The 19,983-nt window shown below is 43.7% G+C and overlaps 1 protein-coding gene across 3 annotated transcripts in view; it reads left to right on the top strand.

Moving 5' to 3' along the window:
* INPP5A (inositol polyphosphate-5-phosphatase A) overlaps nt 1-18,938 on the top strand; it is a 311,939-nt gene extending 293,001 nt beyond the window's left edge. Inside the window, exons 13-16 of one of the 3 annotated variants that reach the window (XM_066619882.1) lie at nt 7,160-7,271; nt 15,086-15,154; nt 16,241-16,277; nt 16,523-18,938. In XM_066619882.1, coding sequence (XP_066475979.1) covers nt 7,160-7,271; nt 15,086-15,154; nt 16,241-16,277; nt 16,523-16,572 — 268 coding nt within the window. In that variant the 3' untranslated portion in view covers nt 16,573-18,938. Of the gene's footprint in view, nt 1-7,159; nt 7,272-9,111; nt 9,178-15,085; nt 15,155-16,240; nt 16,329-16,522 lie in introns of those variants that run through there. The other 2 variants (XM_066619883.1, XM_066619884.1) reach the window with 2 other exon arrangements.
* Nucleotides 18,939-19,983: the final 1,045 nt, after the last annotated feature.

Genomic DNA, 19,983 nt, shown 5'->3' with positions numbered 1-19,983 from the left:
TTTTTCCTTTTCCTGTCCCTATTGCCTGTATCTGTTTTCCTCCCCCCCCCCTATAGGAAACAGTTTTTTAGTGGTAGAGTCCTTACAACATTAACTAGCCTGGCTTGGGCTTCTGATAATGACAAAAAAAGAAAGAAGAGTAGGGGAACAAAAACATTTGGAAAAATCCTGCACTTCATACCTGTTAATACACTAAGCACCCTGTAACAACCATAATCACAGTGGAAGAAGGATAGGTTTTGCTACTTTTTCAATGCATGCTTACATAGTAAACTGGGATTCTAATCCACTTCAACTGCAAGAATGAAATGAGCAAGTGAATTATGGATTAATTAATGCAGGGCCCAAGGATGTGATCTTGTGTGTATAATTGTATAGAATTGTTATTTAATAGTTGTAGGATGATGAGTGCCATTGGGCATGTGCACAGTACTTTCCCTCGACAGGGCATAACTACAAACAGCCCAGCACAAATGAAGAAAAAACACTTGCATTGAATAGGACATATCTTTCCAGCAGATTGATGCCTGGACCTTTCGTAAGAAAAGTTGTCACTTTTTAGAAATTCTAGGAATATGTGAGTGATATTCAAGAGGGTACTCTGGAGAACATGGAGAATACCTCTTGCAATGGTTAGCCACAACCTGTTCTTATTTAACAATTAAAATTATTTCTGCAACAAGCATGAGTTCAGGTTGGCATGAGCTTTGGCACCTCCAATGGCAGAAACGAATGACTGCATTGTGGAAAGAAATCAGGCATGTTGAGTTTAGAGTTAGGCAGGCTGCTGGTCTGAGAAGAAAGCAACCCTCAACCTTCCATAATGCAAAGAACACTACTGCACTAGAGAGAAATAAGCCCATTTCACCCAGGATCCAAGTTCTGGGTTGGGGCAGCAACATAGGAGTGGTCTCCTGCCCATACTTGCCCACTGCACTGAGGGGCTTGAAGTCAGTGCTGATACTAAGTTGCTTGGTGGTGCTGGGCCTGCACCACTCAACCCCAAATGGTATATTGGGTGCAACCACTGCCGCCAGTACTGAAGGTTCATGAGGCCTGGCCAGGCTGGCTCCTCTGATGAGCATCGGCCGGTGTCCAACCTGGCTGACATATCTAAAGTGTCCAAAAGCCCCCGGTCTCACTCGCTTTACTTCAGTCTACCGTTCCACCGCCCTAGCTAAAGAGACCAATCAACCATAGGAAAGAGGAGGAAGGTAGGTTGGTTGCTTCTGTTTTCACATCCATCCTATTGCACACGTGTCATGATGAGCCAGTCTCTCACGTCTCCCTTCCTTTATGCACAAGCACACATGCAAATTTGTGTTGTTGTTTTAAACAAAACTTCCAAAAAGTCTCCTAAACTAGAACTTCACAGCAATAATTTGGCCATTGCCAATAAGAAAATTATGGCTATCCCAGACAAATCAGGGCAGTTTGCTAGTATACATTTTGGGGACCCATGAGCCACAGGGGCAGTCAGAATGTGTAAGGATGGTTTGCCAGCCCTTAGATGTCCAGGATCTTGTCCTAGACCATCCCATGTAAATACCTCCGTTAGCAGTGTTTTTCAACCAGTGGTTCTCATACCACCGGTAGTACTTGAGGTGGTGTCTGATGGTACTTGTGCAATCCTCAGACTCCTGCCACCTGGCAGCAAAACCAGCAATACAATGTGACAAGCAGCAGTAGGAGGCTCAGTTTGGCAGGCAGAGTTGCAGCATGCACTTTTTGAGCACTTGAAAAAGCCATTCTGTCTACCCTGAGGTTCTTACCTGTGTTTGTTGCATTGCCTCCTAATCCAGAAAAAGCAGGCAATGACATAATTGCTGGTTACTTCCATGGTGCATCCAATAGATGAACCATGCGAAGTGATACAAACTTCGCAGGGGACAAACCCTGAGAAGTGCTGTCCTATAGAATTCCTAAATAGCCATGGCCAATCTACTTACATTCAAGGATGGCTACAAGACCTTTTATTATTTGCTTTTAAATCTGCCTTTGTAAGTGATAGTAACCCCTCAGTGTATGATGATGGTTCTTGTTCAAAAAGCCTGAGAAAGCACTATGAATCTCCACTCTGTTAATAAAAAAAAGTGTATTCATTAAGGAAAACAAATACCAATTAATGGAATATAGAAGCTGCTCTTGTGAAATTGCAGGACTTCTAGCCATATGTGCTGGGCATGGAGCATAACACTTTCAAACCAGGGAATTAATACTGTGGAAAGGGTGAACACAATAACTTATGATTGATTCGTACAATTCCTCTAATAAAAGCGTGGTCTTTGTTATGTCAGGTTCACGTACAGCTTAAAGGAAAGTTACATTAATAGGTAGCCAGCAGAAGTCAACCCTTAAACTGCAGACAAAGAGCTTTTGCTTGCAAGAATATTACATCATCAGAGCCTCCCATGGACACTCTGAAATAAGCTGTACTTCTGTATGGCAGTGAAGCAGCAAATTGAATTCTCATAATATGTTTTGAAAATGAGTCTTGTTAGGTTTGATGAGGTGGAAAAGGTACTGAGTTCACTGGTTTGTTCCAATACATTCAGTACACTTTAGTTGGCTGTTTGCCACGGCTAATCTTTTTAATGGCAGTGTAGCTTGTAAACCCATTTGGTAGAGAGCTATGCATCCCAGTTTTATAATATCACACCAAGTAGGGTGGTAAATAAGTTTCTCTTCAAGCATGAAAGCGTTTTCTGTTTCAATCCCACAAATCTTATTTTAAAGCCCTCGTGTTGAAAGCCTCAACTATTCCTTTTTGGATTCCTCAATAAGCAGAATAGATTTCAACACACTTTCTTATATTTATATATTAGTTTTTGTTTTCCCAATGGCAAGCTGTGTTTTCACCTTCCACATAAATTTGACACTAAATGCTTGCTAATAAATAATAAAAGCAATCTCTAAATCAGGGGAGGGCAAACCGTGGCCTAAGGTATGATCTGGCGTTCGTGCAGATCTGTCTGCCTGATAAGCAAACATTTTGGTTCTGCGCAGCCACCATGTGATATCCGCCCTGTTCAGAGAACGGGGACACTCTGGGCAGTCACATCTGCCTGGATGTCCTGTTGTGCTGCATTCTGGGATGCTGGGCAGATGGCACAACTGCTCAGAGTATCCCTGTCCTCCAACACGAGTCCCACGGTAACCGATCATTCAATGAAAGTTCCTCCTCCCCACCAGCCATGCAGTGCAAATCATGAGGAATTCCTTCCCCCCCTTCCCTGCCTTCTCTCCCTCCCTGGGTTTCTCAAGCCAATTGTAAGGTGAGAAACTCCATGACTCCTCCTCCTGCCCTCCCTCAGCCAATGAAAATATCAGAATGCTATTTGCTCACAGGATACCACAAACTTACTTTTACTGCATGTTTGTGACGCCCAGAGGCCCATAGGATTGGGTCCCAAGTTTCCTCAACCTTTCCTCATAGGGCTTGTTCTCCAAATAAGTGGTCCCATTTCCAATTTCAATGAAATTATAGAACAGTTTGCATAATTTGGAACCTAAAAGAACACAGCTGTTGTGACAAGATTTTGGAGTTGCATGACCTTCAGTTGAAGAATTCAAATTTTCATCTCTGCCTCACTCCCTTGTTACTTTCATGCATGTCTGTGACTGCACAGTTACCCCTCCCTCTGTTGTAGAGAAATTTATTGTGTGAGTTGGGATAATATAGTTTCATGAGATACAAATTATGGCCTTAATGTAGCTCTCCATTAGGAAAAAAAATGAAATTTTTAGAATACTAAAGCTTTTCAACTAAACTAGAGTTTTTAAAAGGAGAAACATTGAAAATTGTAAATTTATAATAAATCCCTTCAAGCAAATTTTGTGAACAGTTATGCTAGCCCTGGAAGTGTTGTTGTGTACATAAGGGGAGGAAACTCTTTTAAACTGGAGAACAGGTGTTTGTTCATTACACAGGAACTGGAAGTATCACACGAGTGGGTTTATCTCCAAAAAAGTTCATATAGATACATGCTTTATTTTTTTTTTTTAAAAGACAGTAGATGTGTCTGGTATGTGTACACATGATGTTTTAAATATACACCTTAAAATGTGAATGTGACAACACTTGTATTATACAGGTATACTCTCAGGGAGTTGTGTTTAATTGTTGAGGGGGCAATTGTGACAAACTCAGGTTGTGTAGTGTGTGAAGTGACACTCGCATAGAATGAAATAATCCTTTCATTAGATGAGTGAATTGTTTAAAAAATGTTGCAAGCTTTCAAACTCTAATGGGTTCTTCCATCATATTTGGTGTTTTCAGGACACAGTAAGAAAAAGGTGGAATAAATTCACCTTTATGTCCAAATTTGATCATTATAAACTGCAGTTTTACAAGATCCCGGAAGATGACTCAGGAGATGTTAACTGCTATATTTGGTTCTTTCCTGATGAGATAGCTCATGTTGTCTCAAATCTCATTCTTGTTTGTTTCTTTTCCTTTTTTAAATAATTCTCAAAATTAATACAACATCTTAAAGCACATCATGTCTCCATGTCTAGTTGCACATCATGTCTCCATGTCTAGTTCCATTCAGGGTTACAGCTGTCTTGTAAACAAAGAGCAAATAAAATGAAGCAAAAGATGTAATTGTATTAGATATGCTGGAGATTACTTTGTGAAGTACACTTTGTTGTTAAGGCTCCAACGTAACTTCTTTTTCAAAGAGTTTAAAGCAAAATCTTAAATTGATTGTTATGTTCCTGAAGTTGAAAAAGGGGCAGGGGAGAGGGAGAGGTGCTGTACACAGGCACACACATGCTCACAAGTAGCTGGCAACCTTTGGCAGATTAGAACCAGTCAATATGCTATCCAATCCCTTTGGTCTCCTGCCCCACTCTTTTGAGTTACTTGGCCAACAGCAGAGGTTCCTAGAATGGTGGATCACACTCAGGGAACAACCACTAGGGATAAAAGGGTTGTTTTTTTTTTTTTAACTTGCCAGGGACAGCACTGATCTCTCTATTTTTAAATATCCTGAGGCTTGGCGAGCCCTGTGGGGACATCCACATACTCCCTGCACCCCCTGGGAGGCCAGTGCTGCCCCTGGTAAACTAAAAAAAAAAAACCCTTTTGTCCCCCAGCAGCAGCATGACCCTGGCGATTGTGTCACTGCCTTTGTCACTTCCCCACAAAGACTTACAGAAGTTGCCAAACTGCTAGAGAGTTTGGGAACCATTGGCCAACAGCATTTCCCTTGTATGCATGGCACTGAATTGATGCCAGCCACACAGAACTATTCCTGTCCCTAGGGCCGCGTGCAAGGTTTTTATTCACTCCCATTTTCTTACACTCTCAGTGCATCACCAGTGGGCCACTTTTTCAAAAGCCATATCCAACAAATTATGTTCCACTATAGGGGAGGGAGGTGAGATCCTTCAAGTGAGAGAATGAAGGGGCAGAAGTAGCAGGGGACCTCATAGGCTTAGTAAATCAACATTTATCAGGTTAAAAAACCAAGGTCAAGTTAAAAACAAGAATTACCTTAACATTTTGCCCATAACTTGTGGCAGGCTTCATCAACATAGCCCAATAACCAATACCTTACTTTCCTGGCCAGCGCCTGCTCCTGGACTTTATATCTCTTGATCAGGTGTTACTCCTTATCCCTCATTAACTACTCATCTACCAATCAGCTACCACTTCAGTCTTAAAGAGCTAGCAACTCACTTTCATTGTAAGGACCTCCTGGAGTTGGGGGAGAATAGCATTGTGTGTGTGTGGCTATTCTCCATGTCAGAATTCAACAAGACAAAAAGGAAGGGAAGGTGAGAGTTTCTGCTTTGTATGCAGAAAACTCTGTAACAATAATTGAAATACTTGAAAATTTAGAATTTGTAAAGTGCTTTATGGTATGCATAGTGCTTCACATATACTACCCTGATGTGATCCTACAACAACCCTGCCAAGTAAAGAAACATTCCCATTTTGCATCCGAGTCTAAGGGGAAGGCGCATGCCAACATGCACCTAATGAGAATTTGTGGCAGAAGTGAGAGTCAAAGCAGGGAAATCCTGATTCACAACTCAGCCACTGTGTTACTATAGTTCCCTTCCATTATCTGAAAGAAGGTCAGAAAAGACAAAGCACCCTAACTGCATAGCTTCTGCCTTGCAGAGAGTCCAGAGCAGGGCAGGACTCCCAGGGCAGTTACTGAAACTCAAGTACCTTGAGAGGGCTTACCACTTAGAAGGATCAGCAGCAACCAGCATCTCTTGCCCCCTCTTTCATAGTGGCAGGGACAGAGGGCCCAATCCTATCCAACTTTCCAGCTCCAGTGGCCCCAGTGACTGCCCCTCCACCACAGGATGCAGAGCACACCCCACTGGCACAATTGCACCAGCACTGGAAAACTGGATAGGACCGGGCCCTGAGCCCTTTGAGGCATACACCTCTGTGGGTGCTGCATTACCAGTTCATCCACTACTTCCACCTGGTAAAGGGAGAAGCAGGCGTCTGTGGTGGATACTGCCTCCTTGCCATTGCCAATCATTTGCCTGCACAGTGAGCAGTTGGCAGTGATGGCAAATGCCCTGGCCCTGGGGCATTTGCCCCCCCCCCACCTTGCAGCTTTGATCGTTGCAGGTGGTCACAGTAAGACAACCTTTTGCTCTTTGACAAACGTACTGTTGTATCTGAGGCTTCACTATCACAAGATAATGCATGGTTTATAGAAAATGCAGCTCTATAACCAAGAGACCTGTAGTTCATTTCAGCCTTTAACATGAGAAACTAAGGGCCCAATCCTATCCAACACTGGTGTAGCCGCAATGCAGTCCCAAGGTAAGGAAACAAATGTTCTCTTTCCTTGAGGAGGCCTCTGTGACTGCCTCCCCACCACAGGATGCAGCACACGCCCCATTGGCACAGCAGCACTGGCACTGGAAAATTGGATAGGATTTGGCCCTTATCCTCCTGTTGAAATTAGAAGGGTGTGTTTATTGCATTCATGAGAATTCTAAATAACCCTGCAGGATCAAACCAACAAGCATGCTAGTAAGTAAGTTGTAGGTAAGAATTAAAACCTTGCATGTTTCAAAAATGGATATAATAGAAGTTGTGATGCTAAACCTACCTTGAAAAACATGTAAGTATTTTGCTCGCTAGCACATGTTGAATTCACCTCTCTCTTTTTCCCCCCAGTTATCCATACAGTGAAGATTGTAGCCAGGGAATGCAGTACATGAACACTAGATGTCCAGCTTGGTGTGACAGAATCCTGATGTCACATTCTGCCAAAGAACTCATTCTCAAGGTAAGAATTCCTTTAAAACTACTAGGGGAATATATAAAACAAGACAGATGCTGAGGGCGTATGGTTTCATTTTTTAAGAATAAATTTCTGGTAGTCAAAAGTAGGAACATCTATAAGTAAGGACATCTTATTGAGACTTCACCACCACAATCATAATGGTATATATCATATTATCAACCTGATAGTCAAAATATTTCTAGTTCAGTGGTTTCTGAACATTTTAGCACCAGGACTCACTTTTAAAACAACACTCTATCGCAGGGATTTTCAATCTTTTTCATCTCATGGCACACTGACAAGGTAGTACAATTGTCAAGGCACACCATCAGTTTTTGGACAATTGACAAGGCACACTATGCTGTTGATGGGGGGCTCATATCCCCAATGGTCCTATTAATAAATGACCCTCCACCAAACTCCCGTGGCACACCTGGGGACCATTCGCAGCACACCAGTGTGCCATGGCACAGTGGTTGAAAATGACTGCTCTATTGGGACCCACCTAGGTTTACCAGACTTTTAAAAAAGGAGATCAAGAAAGAAAAACTATTTTAAAAATTATTTATAATAACCAGAAAAGGCCCTCAAACTTTATCTCTCTATATTTACACATGCTTGTAAACTCCAGGAACTCAGCTCCTTGCAGGGCACTTAGCTATCTTGCAAAATGTAGGAGCTGAGCTCTTTGCAGAGTAATTAGCAGCTACAGTATCTGATTTTTCAATAGCCTCAGGGCTTGGCAATTAGTTACCTGATCCTTCCATCACCCTTTGGTGATCCACCAAAAACAGGTTGCATTCTGCCAGTGGGTCCCAACCCACAGTGTGGGAACCTAGTTAATTCAAGGTCTTATCCTGGGAGGGGCTAAGTATTACCTCCCTGTTGAAATTAGAAGTCACCAGTTCATGCATTGTTCCTTCCCATGACCCAAATGACCTTTTCCATGTGCAAACCCAATTCATGCTGTACCCCTCTCATTTTTCACATGGAATAAATTAGAAAAACTGCATATATTGCTGCAAATCCATGTGCATATGAGTGAGAGAGGGGGGGTTCTAACAGGTTTTTGTAGTCACATCAATGATCAAAATAGCCTATTTTAGACAGGCATACTTACCTGGGAGCCCATTTTAGCCTATTTTAGACAGACAGACAGGCATTTTAGATTATCTGAGATGAACGCCTGTTCTTTATAGTCACATAAACCACTTATTTTTTATTTTCCTTTAACTGTCTGGTCATTCTTAATAAAATTCAGTGATTGTCAAATACTGAAATCAGAATCATAATTTGCCTCACCTGATATGCTTCATCCATGACCATTAGAGATTGCAAAAGGTACTTCCATTTGTTAGTTGCTTGCTGAACAGTCACTCCTTGAGGGTTATTTGCCAAAGCACCTATTTGTTTGATTAGGGGGCCATTCTCTGTCCAAATATGTAGACAGAACCATGGAATGCAAATACTGCATGTACACTCTCAGAAAAGTGACCCACAATATCTGGAGGGGTTTAAATCTCTCAATTATTTAAGACTTTGTTAAGTGATCTTGGGATATCTGGGTCTCCTTATCTGAATTCATACATTGTGTGTGCTCCATAGAACGCCGTGTCAATGTAGTCCTATATACATAGCACTTCTGTGTATTATCCAGACATTTTGAATGTTCCCCAAGCTAGTCAAATAAATGAGGTTGTACTGCATTTTAATTAATTAACTTAGAGTTAATTTCCTTTATTTCAATGTTCCATTCATGAGCCTGATTTGACAGGGCCATGGACAAAGCACAGATGCCTTCCCATTATTCTTTTCTGATGTGTTTTTTTTCCTCCTGCTGTAGGCCCATGAAGGCAGGTCCTGGGGCCTTGCCAAGCTATAAGCAACAACTAGCTAACAGGTTGGGAAGGAATTATGTTGACTGGATATGGCAGAGTGCTGCTTTCATGTTCACAGAGAATGTGAGACACTCCATTCACACAACAATCTCCACCCTTATATCTTGGCACTGTCCAATATGCACATGCTGTGAGTCACACTGCTACCTGCCTCTCTTGGGGTATTTGTCTCTCAGCCACAGCTCTCCAGCTGCAAAATAGGGATGATAATACTTACAGAGTTGTTTTAAGGACTGCATCAAAATAATACACATGAAGCACTTTGCACACTCAGAAAACGTTAGCATTATACAAATGCTAAGCATTATTGTCTTTACATTTTACGTATTGTACACTTTAATTTCCTTCTCTTGTTTTGCAGGAATCATAGTATTATTAAGCATTCTGCCTCCAGTATTGTAATTTTCTGTTATTTAGATGGCAGACAAAGATTTAGATGTTTACAAAGGAGAGAAGCCAAAATGACCAGAGGGCTGAAACACCTTCCTTATAAGGAAAGACTACCATGTTTGGGGCTTTGGCATTTTCCCAAGCTAAATTAAGCATGGACATCATAATTTTTGCCCAGTGCTTGAAAAATCACATGTTGTTCAGGACAATGTGCAAGAAAATGCCTGGAAACAAAAGAACAGACATTCTGAGGAATCCTCATGCACCAACCTGCCATTTGTCTAGCATTCCCAAGTTCCTAGTATAGCCTAATTATTGATAAAATGATGGCAGTTTTCAGGTGTCTCTTTTTTCCTCTGGTCAAAGCAGTATCAAGGAGATCATCATCTATGCTTTTTTTCTGACTGTAGTTCAAACCATTTTTCATATGAATCAAAATGATTCATTAGAATTTGGAGTCCAGCTGAAAACTGTGCAGGGATGCAGTGAAGCTTCTGGGTTAATCCTGTAAGTGGAATGTGTAGAAGACAATGGTGGGCAATGAAATCATTGTGTGTAGCTGTTGGCCACATAACTAAACTGTTTTCTAAGGCTACAATCATACTTGTGCAATATACAAACTTACCTGGGAGTATGTCCCATTGAACACAATGGACTTACATCTGAGTAGACATGCATAAAATTGCACAGTAAGCACTCTATTTCAATGTTTCTCAAACTGTGGGTTGGGACCCACTAGGTGGGTCGCAAACCAATTTCAGGTGGGTCCCCATTCATTTCAATATTTTATTTTTAATATATTAGACTTTACACTACCATGGTACATGACTGCATTTGGGGAAATGTTGCAGATCTGTAACAGCCTTTTAACAGGCTACTATGTATATGTTTTTAACAATGATAGTAAATTGGACTTACTCCTTGGTAAGGGTGGATAGGGTTCAGCCTAGGATTGTTAATTTTCCTGCTTGATGATGTCACTTCTGGTGGGTCCTGACAGATTCTCATTTTAAAAGGTGGGTTCTGGTGCTAAATGTTTGAGAACCACTGCTCTATTTTATTCATTATTTAAGAGATTTTAATCCTGCCCCCCCCCCCAAATAGGGCACCCAAGGCAGCTTACAAAAGACATAAAATACAAGGCAAAAAATACAATAAACCAACAATAAAAAAGAATATTATTGAATTAAATTCAGAAATGTAAGAGATTCATGTATTAGATAAGTGTACCAAAAAACCTTATTGAGCACTGACCAGCATTTTGGGCACATGACAAACACTGATACAACCTCTGTGCCACATAGTTCACTGGATCAGTTGTGCACTGATGAATGATTTTTTAGCACATGAACTAGCCTTCACAGAGGAAAAGAGCTGAAATGCATTTATCGTGCTCTATTGATATGAAGTTCCTTATCGACCAGAGGATAGAAAGTTGGGCTTGACACTTTGGAGCCAAATTCCACCTCTGCTGTGAAGCTCTCATACAACTTTGGACAAGGCAGTATCTTTGTGCCTCAGTTCCTCATCTGTGAAGTAGGAATACTAGTAACCCACCTTGTTGTGAGGAGGAAAAGGAAAATAAAATTGTAAAGCCCTTTATTAAAAAGTGAACTGTGAATAAAATCCTATGGCTTTAAATGCCTGGTGGTATATCCCTGGGTTGCTCTCTTCACCATCTTGAAGATTCCAGTAGCTGTAAAAGCTATATATAGGTTATTGAAGAAAACTTCAGAATTTCCCTGTGTGGTATTTGAATATTAGTCTGTCAGACATATCTAAGACATAACTACAGCTGCAAAATAATCTCACAGAGCAATTTGGAACCTATTGTGTGGTAAATAGGGTAGCCAACTTCTGCTTGTGGGGCTCCTATACCTTTCACTCTATGGGATTGGCAGAAATATAACCTAAACCTTTTTACATTTTAACCTCTTCTACATCTAGAAGAAATTTCACCTGCTACACTTTAGCAAGAATGGGGGTGGGCAAGCTGTTAAAAGCACAAGAGGCTTGTCAGGAAACAGTCATCAACCTTATGGTCAGGTTCCTGTCTCTGAGCCTCAGTTCCCTATCTGTAATAGTGGCCTGCCTCTCAGACTGATTTATGAGGACAAACATAATTATAAAGCATTCGGCCTTTTTAAAAAGTGCTGTTTAAAAGTAGTAGAAGTAATATTTCCAAAAGAACCCAAATTTAGTCCTGCAGATTTGGGCTCCTTTGTTGTATCGGGTGAAGGTTTTTTCAGCTGTGCCCAAATTAGCAGAGAGCCCAGCACGCCAGGCTCTGCACACTAGGCCTTACAGATTGTACAGACATGGGGCTGTAAACAGCTTTAGCACAACCTCATTTATCATGCTATGGTCGGTTACCTCCCCAGCATGTTATTTTATGCTTGCTGAGCCCTAACACACCAAAGGTTGCCCGCTGTTCGGGAGTCACAGAACTGCCTGAGAGCATGGCGTAATGAATGCTCAGCTGAGTGGAGCGTGTTTCTGTTCGCGTGCTGCTGTAATTTGTTTATCTGTCTAAAGATTATGCACTTGAAAATCCACAATTTGATGCTGCCTTTGTAAATTATCAAGTCGCTTTTGATGAATGTATCTCCACTTCCGATGCCGGTGGCATTATGAGCTTGAAATATTGGAAAGTGTTCACGCATACAATGCAGAAGGTTAGGATTTTGTGTGTGTGTGTGAAGGGGTGTGTGTAGATATAGATATATATATTCCTAGGCAAGCATGCTAGAAAGCAAATATGACCTTAAGCTTCCTTACTGCATTAAAGATAATTCAGTTTTAACATTATAGTCCCAAATGCAACTGTTTATATATAAAGTTCTTGCCCAGTCAAACTTGACTGATTACAGATGAAGAAAAGCTTGACTGTTTTTTCATCTGAAATAAATGAGAATGGAAAACTATTTGCAAGCGCAGCTGCGGTTGTGTGCATGTATGTATGTATGAAAGATCTGGGGTGTGGGTTCCTGATTTAATTATCCTGCAGTTTAACCATCCTGAGAAATTGCAAGTCAGTTCCCCCCTCCCCAAAGTGATTGCTTTAGAAGGGTCATTATGCTAGATAAACAAAGCAGAGGGTCAGTGATGGGATGGTCGATGCAATTGCAAAAGCTGTGTCAATTTCATTATTTGTTTGAAGAAGAGAAGATAAAGGGAATATACTGCAAGCATGGAAATAATTCATAGAGTTGGATTAAAAAACAGTCAGTGATCCTTTGAGAGCTGTGTGTCTAAAAATCCAAAATTCCATTTAAGTCAATGGCAAAACTCCCATTGATTTTAATGGTTCCTATTTTCATTCTGAAGCTGCAGTCCTAAGCTTGTTGGGTTGAAAGTCAATAGCAGTGAAATCAAATCAATCCCAAATAAAATTGGGATTTTTAGCATTGAAAATAATTCCATAGATGACAACATACAGTTTCCCCCCCCCCCCACACACATTCCTTTTGAATTTGATCCAGTTTTAACTTGTATCTTTCCTCAGTATTTTTAGCTTTGCACAGCAGCTAACCCTAATTACATCTAAAGAGGGTTGATACCAAATCTGGCAATAGGATTATAGCTGAAAGCATTAATCACTTTATCAGTATGGCTAATCGATTAAGGCATTTAATCATGGATTAAAAATATGAGTCTAAACACCGTGGAGACTGACAAGTGTTTTCAGCACAGGCAGCAGTACTGAAAATGGCCTAAGAGTACATCTGTCAGTTTAAGCAAATGGACACTATTTGTGACAGAAAGGTGGTGTATAAATATCTAAAATAAATAGATTGCATTGAACACTCCTCTTTTAGCTGGCTGGAAAGTGAGTTTTGTCAGCAAAATTCTGTACCATAAGTTCCACTGTGCTTAATTGCTCATACTCCCATGTACATGCACAAGGGATTTCAGCCCTACACTACAATCCTATAGATGTTTACTCAGAAGTAAGCCCTATGGGGTCAAATAGATTTACTCCCAAGTAAACATGCATCTGATTATGATGTGACATTTCCTGCTACATAAATCTGGTTATAACAGGAGGCATTGATAATATCCCTGGCCTAGCTAGGTCTCCTTAGAAGTAAGTTCCATTGAGTTCAATGAGATTTAGGGCCCAGTCCTATCCAGTTTTCCAGCACTGATGCAGCTGTGCCAATGGAGTGTGTGCAGCATCTCCCAGTGGGGGAACAGGCATAGAGACAGAAAACATAGAGAACACACAAATATTTCCTTACCTTGGGGCTGCATGGTGGTTCCATCAGCACTAGAAAGTAGGATGGGATTGGACCCTTAGTCTCTTGTAAGTATGCTTAGGACTTCAGCCTTACAACTCAATCCTGTACATTTTAACAGCACTAAATCCCACTTAGTTCAATAGAACGGACTCTTGGATAAGTGTGTATAGCAGCAAAATCTATTGTCATTAATAAGAGGGCATAATCTCTTGCACTCAGATACTGACATATTTATTGTTATTGGTTAATTAATCAGCCAATGAAAGCCAAGCAAGTGAATTGATTAGTAGTTGCTTCAGTTTGTAGACATCCGCTTACAGAGACTGCACCCTTACACTTTATGCAGCAGATGAATTGGGCTCTGATCCCCAAAGCTTCTTCTACAATAAATGTATTAGTCTTTAAGCTGCCAGAAGACTGTTGCTTTTTTTACAATGGATTAACAGAGCTCCCCCTCTGGAAGTGGTAACCCTTGTCTATGTGAACACTGCTGATAGGCACGATTCAGCTTAAATCAAGCATGTTTAAATTCTCTTGGGTTTTAATGGGAATGGGTGAAACAAATGCTCAATTTCATTCAAGCGAACAGGACTTAAATGTACTTGATTTTGGCTGTGAACTCTATCACAGTAAGTTATTGGGGCTTGGTGTGAATAAGCAAAACTAAATTGCTTTACCTAGTGAAAGTTAGGTGAGAAGCACTTAAGCCATTTGTGCATAAGCCATATAACATTGCATATACACAACAGGGACGAAATGTGTACACCTGTAGGCTGGGCAAAAATGGCTTAAAGATTTCCCGCCCCTTAACCCTTTGGGAAAATGGTAGCTGCATTCATATGCACACTTACTAGGGAATAAGCCCACCCAACACAGTGGGGGATTGTTCTGAGAGCACAGAATTCAGATGCAATCAGGTTTCCCCTTGATGCTACTAAGCACAGCAAAGGTTCTTAAGCCCCTAGACGGGCACATACTGCAACTGTACTGTATTCCCAGGGGCAAGTCTTTGAGATCTCTGCAAATATGTGGCACTTGCCCAGTGATTTTCACCCTATTGTGGATAAAGTAATAACCTTAAAATCCACATAATCATCCTGTGGATCAAGCCTGAGATGTTATTTGTGAGATCTTCTACTTTTAATTGATTTAGGGTAGGGTGAAGGGGACAAATAACAGTCCCCTTTAGATGCCATTCACCTTGCCAAAATGCTTCAGATCTTGGTGCAAATGTTTTCCAAAAAGTGACCTAATTGACTCAAGTCTTGTTTTATGTTTTCTTCCTTAGTCCGAGAATGATGAGAAGCAAGTGGTGTATGACCATATTGGACCAAACGTCTGCATGGGGGACCACAAGGTAACCTTGTTCAGTTCTGCTGGCTGCATGCATGGACCTTAGAGGTGGGTGAGGGGGTTTCTTGGAGAGGGGCCTTGCTGTGAGATCTGAGGCACTGTAGTCCTGGGCATGTTTTCTTGGAAGTCCCATGAAACACAGGAGGACTTCCCAATGGGAAACCATGCCTAGGCTTGGACTGGAAAGTGGAATGAATGAAGGCCTCCAAGGAACCTGCAGAGGAAGAGGGATCCCAGGGAAACAAACAGACCAACACGTAGTAGGAAGTAGAACAATCTGGGAAAACACCCATCTGTTGAAGTTGTCAGTAAGGCTTACTCAGTGGCACACCTTGAAATTTGGAGAGAGAGGTTTGCCTAGAGGCCAGATGGTGGAGAGGCTTCTGGGGTCTCAAAAATGTGCTACAAGGATGTGCTACGGTGTCAGCTGTCTTTTCTGAATGGGTCACAAATTTCTTCCATCCTGGCTGGCGGTGCCATTCACGCCACCTAAGGCCGACTTGGGACTCATTTTTGTTGTTTGCCCCACTGAGCTGTATAGCTTTGAGAGCACCATTCTGCACACCCTGGCCTAGCAGTGAATGCCACGGGACTCCACAGCCCTGGCTTTTAAGTAAATACTTGGACAGGGCAACCCCACAGCCTACATGCTTGGAAGCAAGTCTCATTGTTCTGGGTAAGTGTGCACAGGGCTGCTGCTGAAGCCAGTTCCATGGAACTTCCTCCTGAGGAGTGTTGCCCCGTGTAAGACCATCCAAAGCCCCTTGACTCTGAAGGGAATCCTATAGAGTCCTCATCCTGAATTGAGGGTAGTGGCAGCGTGAGGCTTCCCACCCCAGGCATCTTTACGCCCCAGTGAGTGCAGGGGACTGGCACCAGGGAAAGTGGGTGATTTGGCCCTGTCTCCCTGGGAGATAGTTGGAGAGCTAGCCAGGGGCTCTGCCCCAGAGCTGACATCCATAACTGCCCCAGTGCTGCAACTGTCCATCCTTGGCTGTCTGTGTGCCTTGTGTTGCCTGCTGGGAGGGCTCCACCTTCTAACCATTTGCTCCTCTTTCTCTCTCTCCTTCTCTCCCCTTCCTGACTGCAGCCCGTGTTCCTGTCCTTTCGAATAGCCACTGGGGCAGGTAAACCTATTGCCAATGTGCACAAGTGTTGTGTCGTGCAGTGATGTGGTGGTAAATATCACCTTAGATTTTCTTCTTATCTCCTCCCCCCCACCTGCCCTCCCTGCATTCGTATTTCTCCCACACCCTTCCTCTCTCTTCCCTCCCTTCCTCCTCCCCCCATTTCTTTGGGGGGGGGCTTTTTTTAGTTCCTTTTTTGGCCCAAACAAACCCAATCCAACAGCTGCCAATCACTTCTGCGACAGGGAAAAGATGCCTCCGGAACGAGAAGATCTTTCGGGAAAGCGTCTTGTAGCGAGGAAGAGGAGGGAGGCCTCCAGGTCCATCCCATCGCTGCCCACCCACATCAAGCGACTGCTCTGTTCATCCTTCAAAGTTCTGCGTGCCACGTTCATTCTGTTGTTAGGGGAAACAAAAATAATTGTGTTAGGCTGTTGATCATCACACACTCTCTTCTTGGGCATCTGGACTCTAGTCTCGAGATCAACCAATCAACCAACCTCTCATACCTCACCGTCTTGTATATTCCTGTGACATCAAATGTGGGATTTTATTTTTATATGAAGATGTGTATTCAATGCCACACAGTCCGGTTGCCAAAGACCAAACCCCTCTAGTTGTCCCCAACGTCCTGTGTTTTTTAGACTTCACTGTGCTTTGGGGTTGTTGTTGTTGATGTTGTTGTTGTTGTTGTTTGTGTGTATTTTTTTTTACAGTTTGTCAATGTGAAACTATATCTATCTATCTATCTATCTTATATATAATCAGCATTAAGTGATTGATCCTCCGCATGTTTAATCAGAAGTAAACCCCACTGTCGGCAGTGGGGCTTACTCCCTAGTAAATGTGCATAGGGTAGCAGCCTAAGCTCCTTTTCTTCGCCCTTCTCCAGCGTACAGGAAAGTTGGGGCTTCCTACGTTGCCTTGTACAGAAATCCTGATGCTATATTGTTATTTGTTGACCAAGATTGATTGTGCTTGTAATTTTTTTTTAAGCGTGGAGCCGGGCGGGGAGAGTCAGGCTCAAAAGGGTGGAAGATTCTGTGTTTCGTTCCCCCCATTTTTATAGACTTTTCGTTTTTGTTTTTCTCATGTTATTTACAATACTGCCATGTTCCATGGTTTGTTTTTTTTCCGAATCACACAGCAACAGCTGCTTTCTATACATACGTGTATATATTTATATATTTGTATGTGAGTGTGTATAGAGATATATATATACACAGATATAGAAATAATTTATAATTATAAACTGTTTTGTCTTTCCTGCTTTCAGAAGAAGAAAAATAGCCTTTTCCCCCAACCCCAAAATAGCTGTCCACTTTAGGGTGATGTTACTTTCTGTGAGATGTGACCCCCCCCTAAAAAAAGAATCATGAGCTTAAATAGGGAGCTAATGGGGGGAACCAGGGAGGTAGCCCCCAGCTTGCAACCCCTTGCCTGTCACTTCCAAGCCACTCAGATCCACTGGGGTTGGGGGGCTTGTTCATTCGGTAGTAAGTCCGACTGATTGGACTTCGGGTTGACAACTCAAGCGGCGTTACTCCGAGGCAAGTCTGGCTGTAGCTCTAGACTACAACCCACGTTGAGAACTCAGTGGAACTTGCTTCCGAGTAACTAATGCCTAGGACCGGGCTTGGGTGCTGTGAGTAGGAGGCAGTCTCAGTGGAGGGGTAGGAGCAGCTGCGTGGATTAGGGACGACGACGACGCAGAGATCAGCCCCCAGACTTGAGGGGATTCAGCAGCTGGGAGCTTTCATGCAGGACCCCCACCCTCCCATACATCAAACATCGTGTGAATTCCAGCACACGTGTAAGCTGATGCACTTGGGAGATGCGGTTCCTACTCCAGAGCGCGGGATCGTCCACCGTGTTTGGCCAGCCCACGGTGTAAATAGAGTCTCCCTTCCCTGGTCGGTGCCAAGTACTCCATCTGAGAGACTTGGAGGCAGAGGCAGACCCCCGGCAGGTAGCAGCAATCCTTGACTGTAGCGAGGGGAGGGGATGGCTGGGGGGGGGTCTGTAAATCTCCGCGCCGGTGGGGCTGAGAGCCAGTAGCGTAGCCAAAGGGGATCAAAGCACTAAGTTTTGCAAGGGGCCCTTCCCCTCTCCGTTCCAGGCGTGGGGAGCAAAACGGAGGCGGGGAGGGGGACCTTGCGGTGAGGCTCCCTGCAAAACTTCGTGCTTTGCTCCCCCTCCGGCTACGCCACTGCTGAGAGGCTTTCCCTCCTTGGCCCTTCAACCTCCCCCCGCTAAGTACAGCATTAAAAGGTGTTTAGCGAGTCTGTTGATGAAACACAAGCGGGGGGGGGAGGCCCCTCATCGATTTCATTTAGAACACTACCCGGGCCGGGAGGGGAGGCGGAGGAGGCTGCAGCGGGGAGAAATCGCAGCCCCATCCTGTGCGTGTCTACTCGGAAGTAAGCCCCATCGGAGGTGGTTACTTCCAGGAAGGTGTGGCTAGAATTGGGCTGCTGAGAACCCCGAGGGCTGGGCGCCTGACCCAGACCAGCCTTGCTTCCTCCTCCTCCAGGTTGGGGTCACTGGAGGCCCCGGGACGCGGCTCAGGATGCAGCCCCGTGGCGGAGAGGGGGAGATGGTGTGTCTTCTGCGCGCTCCCGGGCAAGGAGCGTTCTGGTTCTCAAGCAATAAAACTGATCCTGGTGGCAACGCCTTTCTCAGTGTCTTCCTTGGGGTGTGATGAGATGGGGGAGGCAGAGCGGAATTCCTCAGCTGCTGGGGCTCAAGCTGACCCGGAAAGCCAGCTGGGTTCCGGTACCAGATGCGGAGGGGGGGAGTTATCGACCTTTTAATCCGCCTCTCCTCCAAAAGACCCGAGGGAGTTACTCTGCACATGCTCAGAGGCACTCGTGTCTTGATCACCGTCTCAGAGCTCCCAGCGCTGGGCTGCATCAGGCCTTTGAAAAGGAAAACGGGGGGGGGGGGGGAACTAAGTCTTGCCTCGAATGAACGAAGAAGAATCGGGCTGGGACCCACTTGGGTGCCAAGGGGGAGTCGAGGGCTGCACCGTCACGTCTGATCTCGTTTTGCTGCTTCAGGGTCCGAGTCACAGTCCGAGAAAGTGACGGTGTCTCCGTGAAGTCAACGTCACCGAGGTGAATGACGACGTAAGGGATCGGGTCCACAGCCTCATTCTCCCCCTCCAAAGCCCACTGGTTTGGAAGAAGGAACTTGGGCCCCAATCCTATCCACACTTACCTGGGAATAAGCCACATTGACTACAATGGAACTTCTCCGTAGTATCCAAGAGCCCAATCCTAGGTATGCCTACTCAGAAGTAAGTCCCATTCTAGTCAATGGATCTGGTTCCCAGGTCATTGTTGCAACCTCAGGCTCCAAGCCTAGCCACACTTTCCTGGGAGTAAGCCCCATTGACTACAGTTGAATATAAACCTAGGGTTGGGCTTTGGGGCTGCAATCCTGTCCACACTTTCCTGAGAGTAAGCCCGATTGAACACAGTAGAACTTACTTCGGAGTAGAAGTGCATAGGGTTGTGCCCTTAGCGAGCGAGCTTTCCACAAATGAGAGGGCAGCGCCCCGAGGGGAGTACAATTTGCACAGAGCGGGATGGCGCCGGAGTGCGCCCTCTCCTATGGACTCTGCCAAGCAAACACGTTTAGCTTCACGTCGCTTGGATGACCTCAGGAATGCAACGCTTTTGGGGACCGGCTGCGGTTTTAACTT

This window comes from Tiliqua scincoides, chromosome 3 (genome assembly GCF_035046505.1).
Source record: "Tiliqua scincoides isolate rTilSci1 chromosome 3, rTilSci1.hap2, whole genome shotgun sequence".
NCBI lineage: Eukaryota > Metazoa > Chordata > Lepidosauria > Squamata > Scincidae > Tiliqua > Tiliqua scincoides.
Note: the sequence above shows the minus strand (reverse complement) of the source record. Positions and strands in the feature narration are given on the sequence as shown.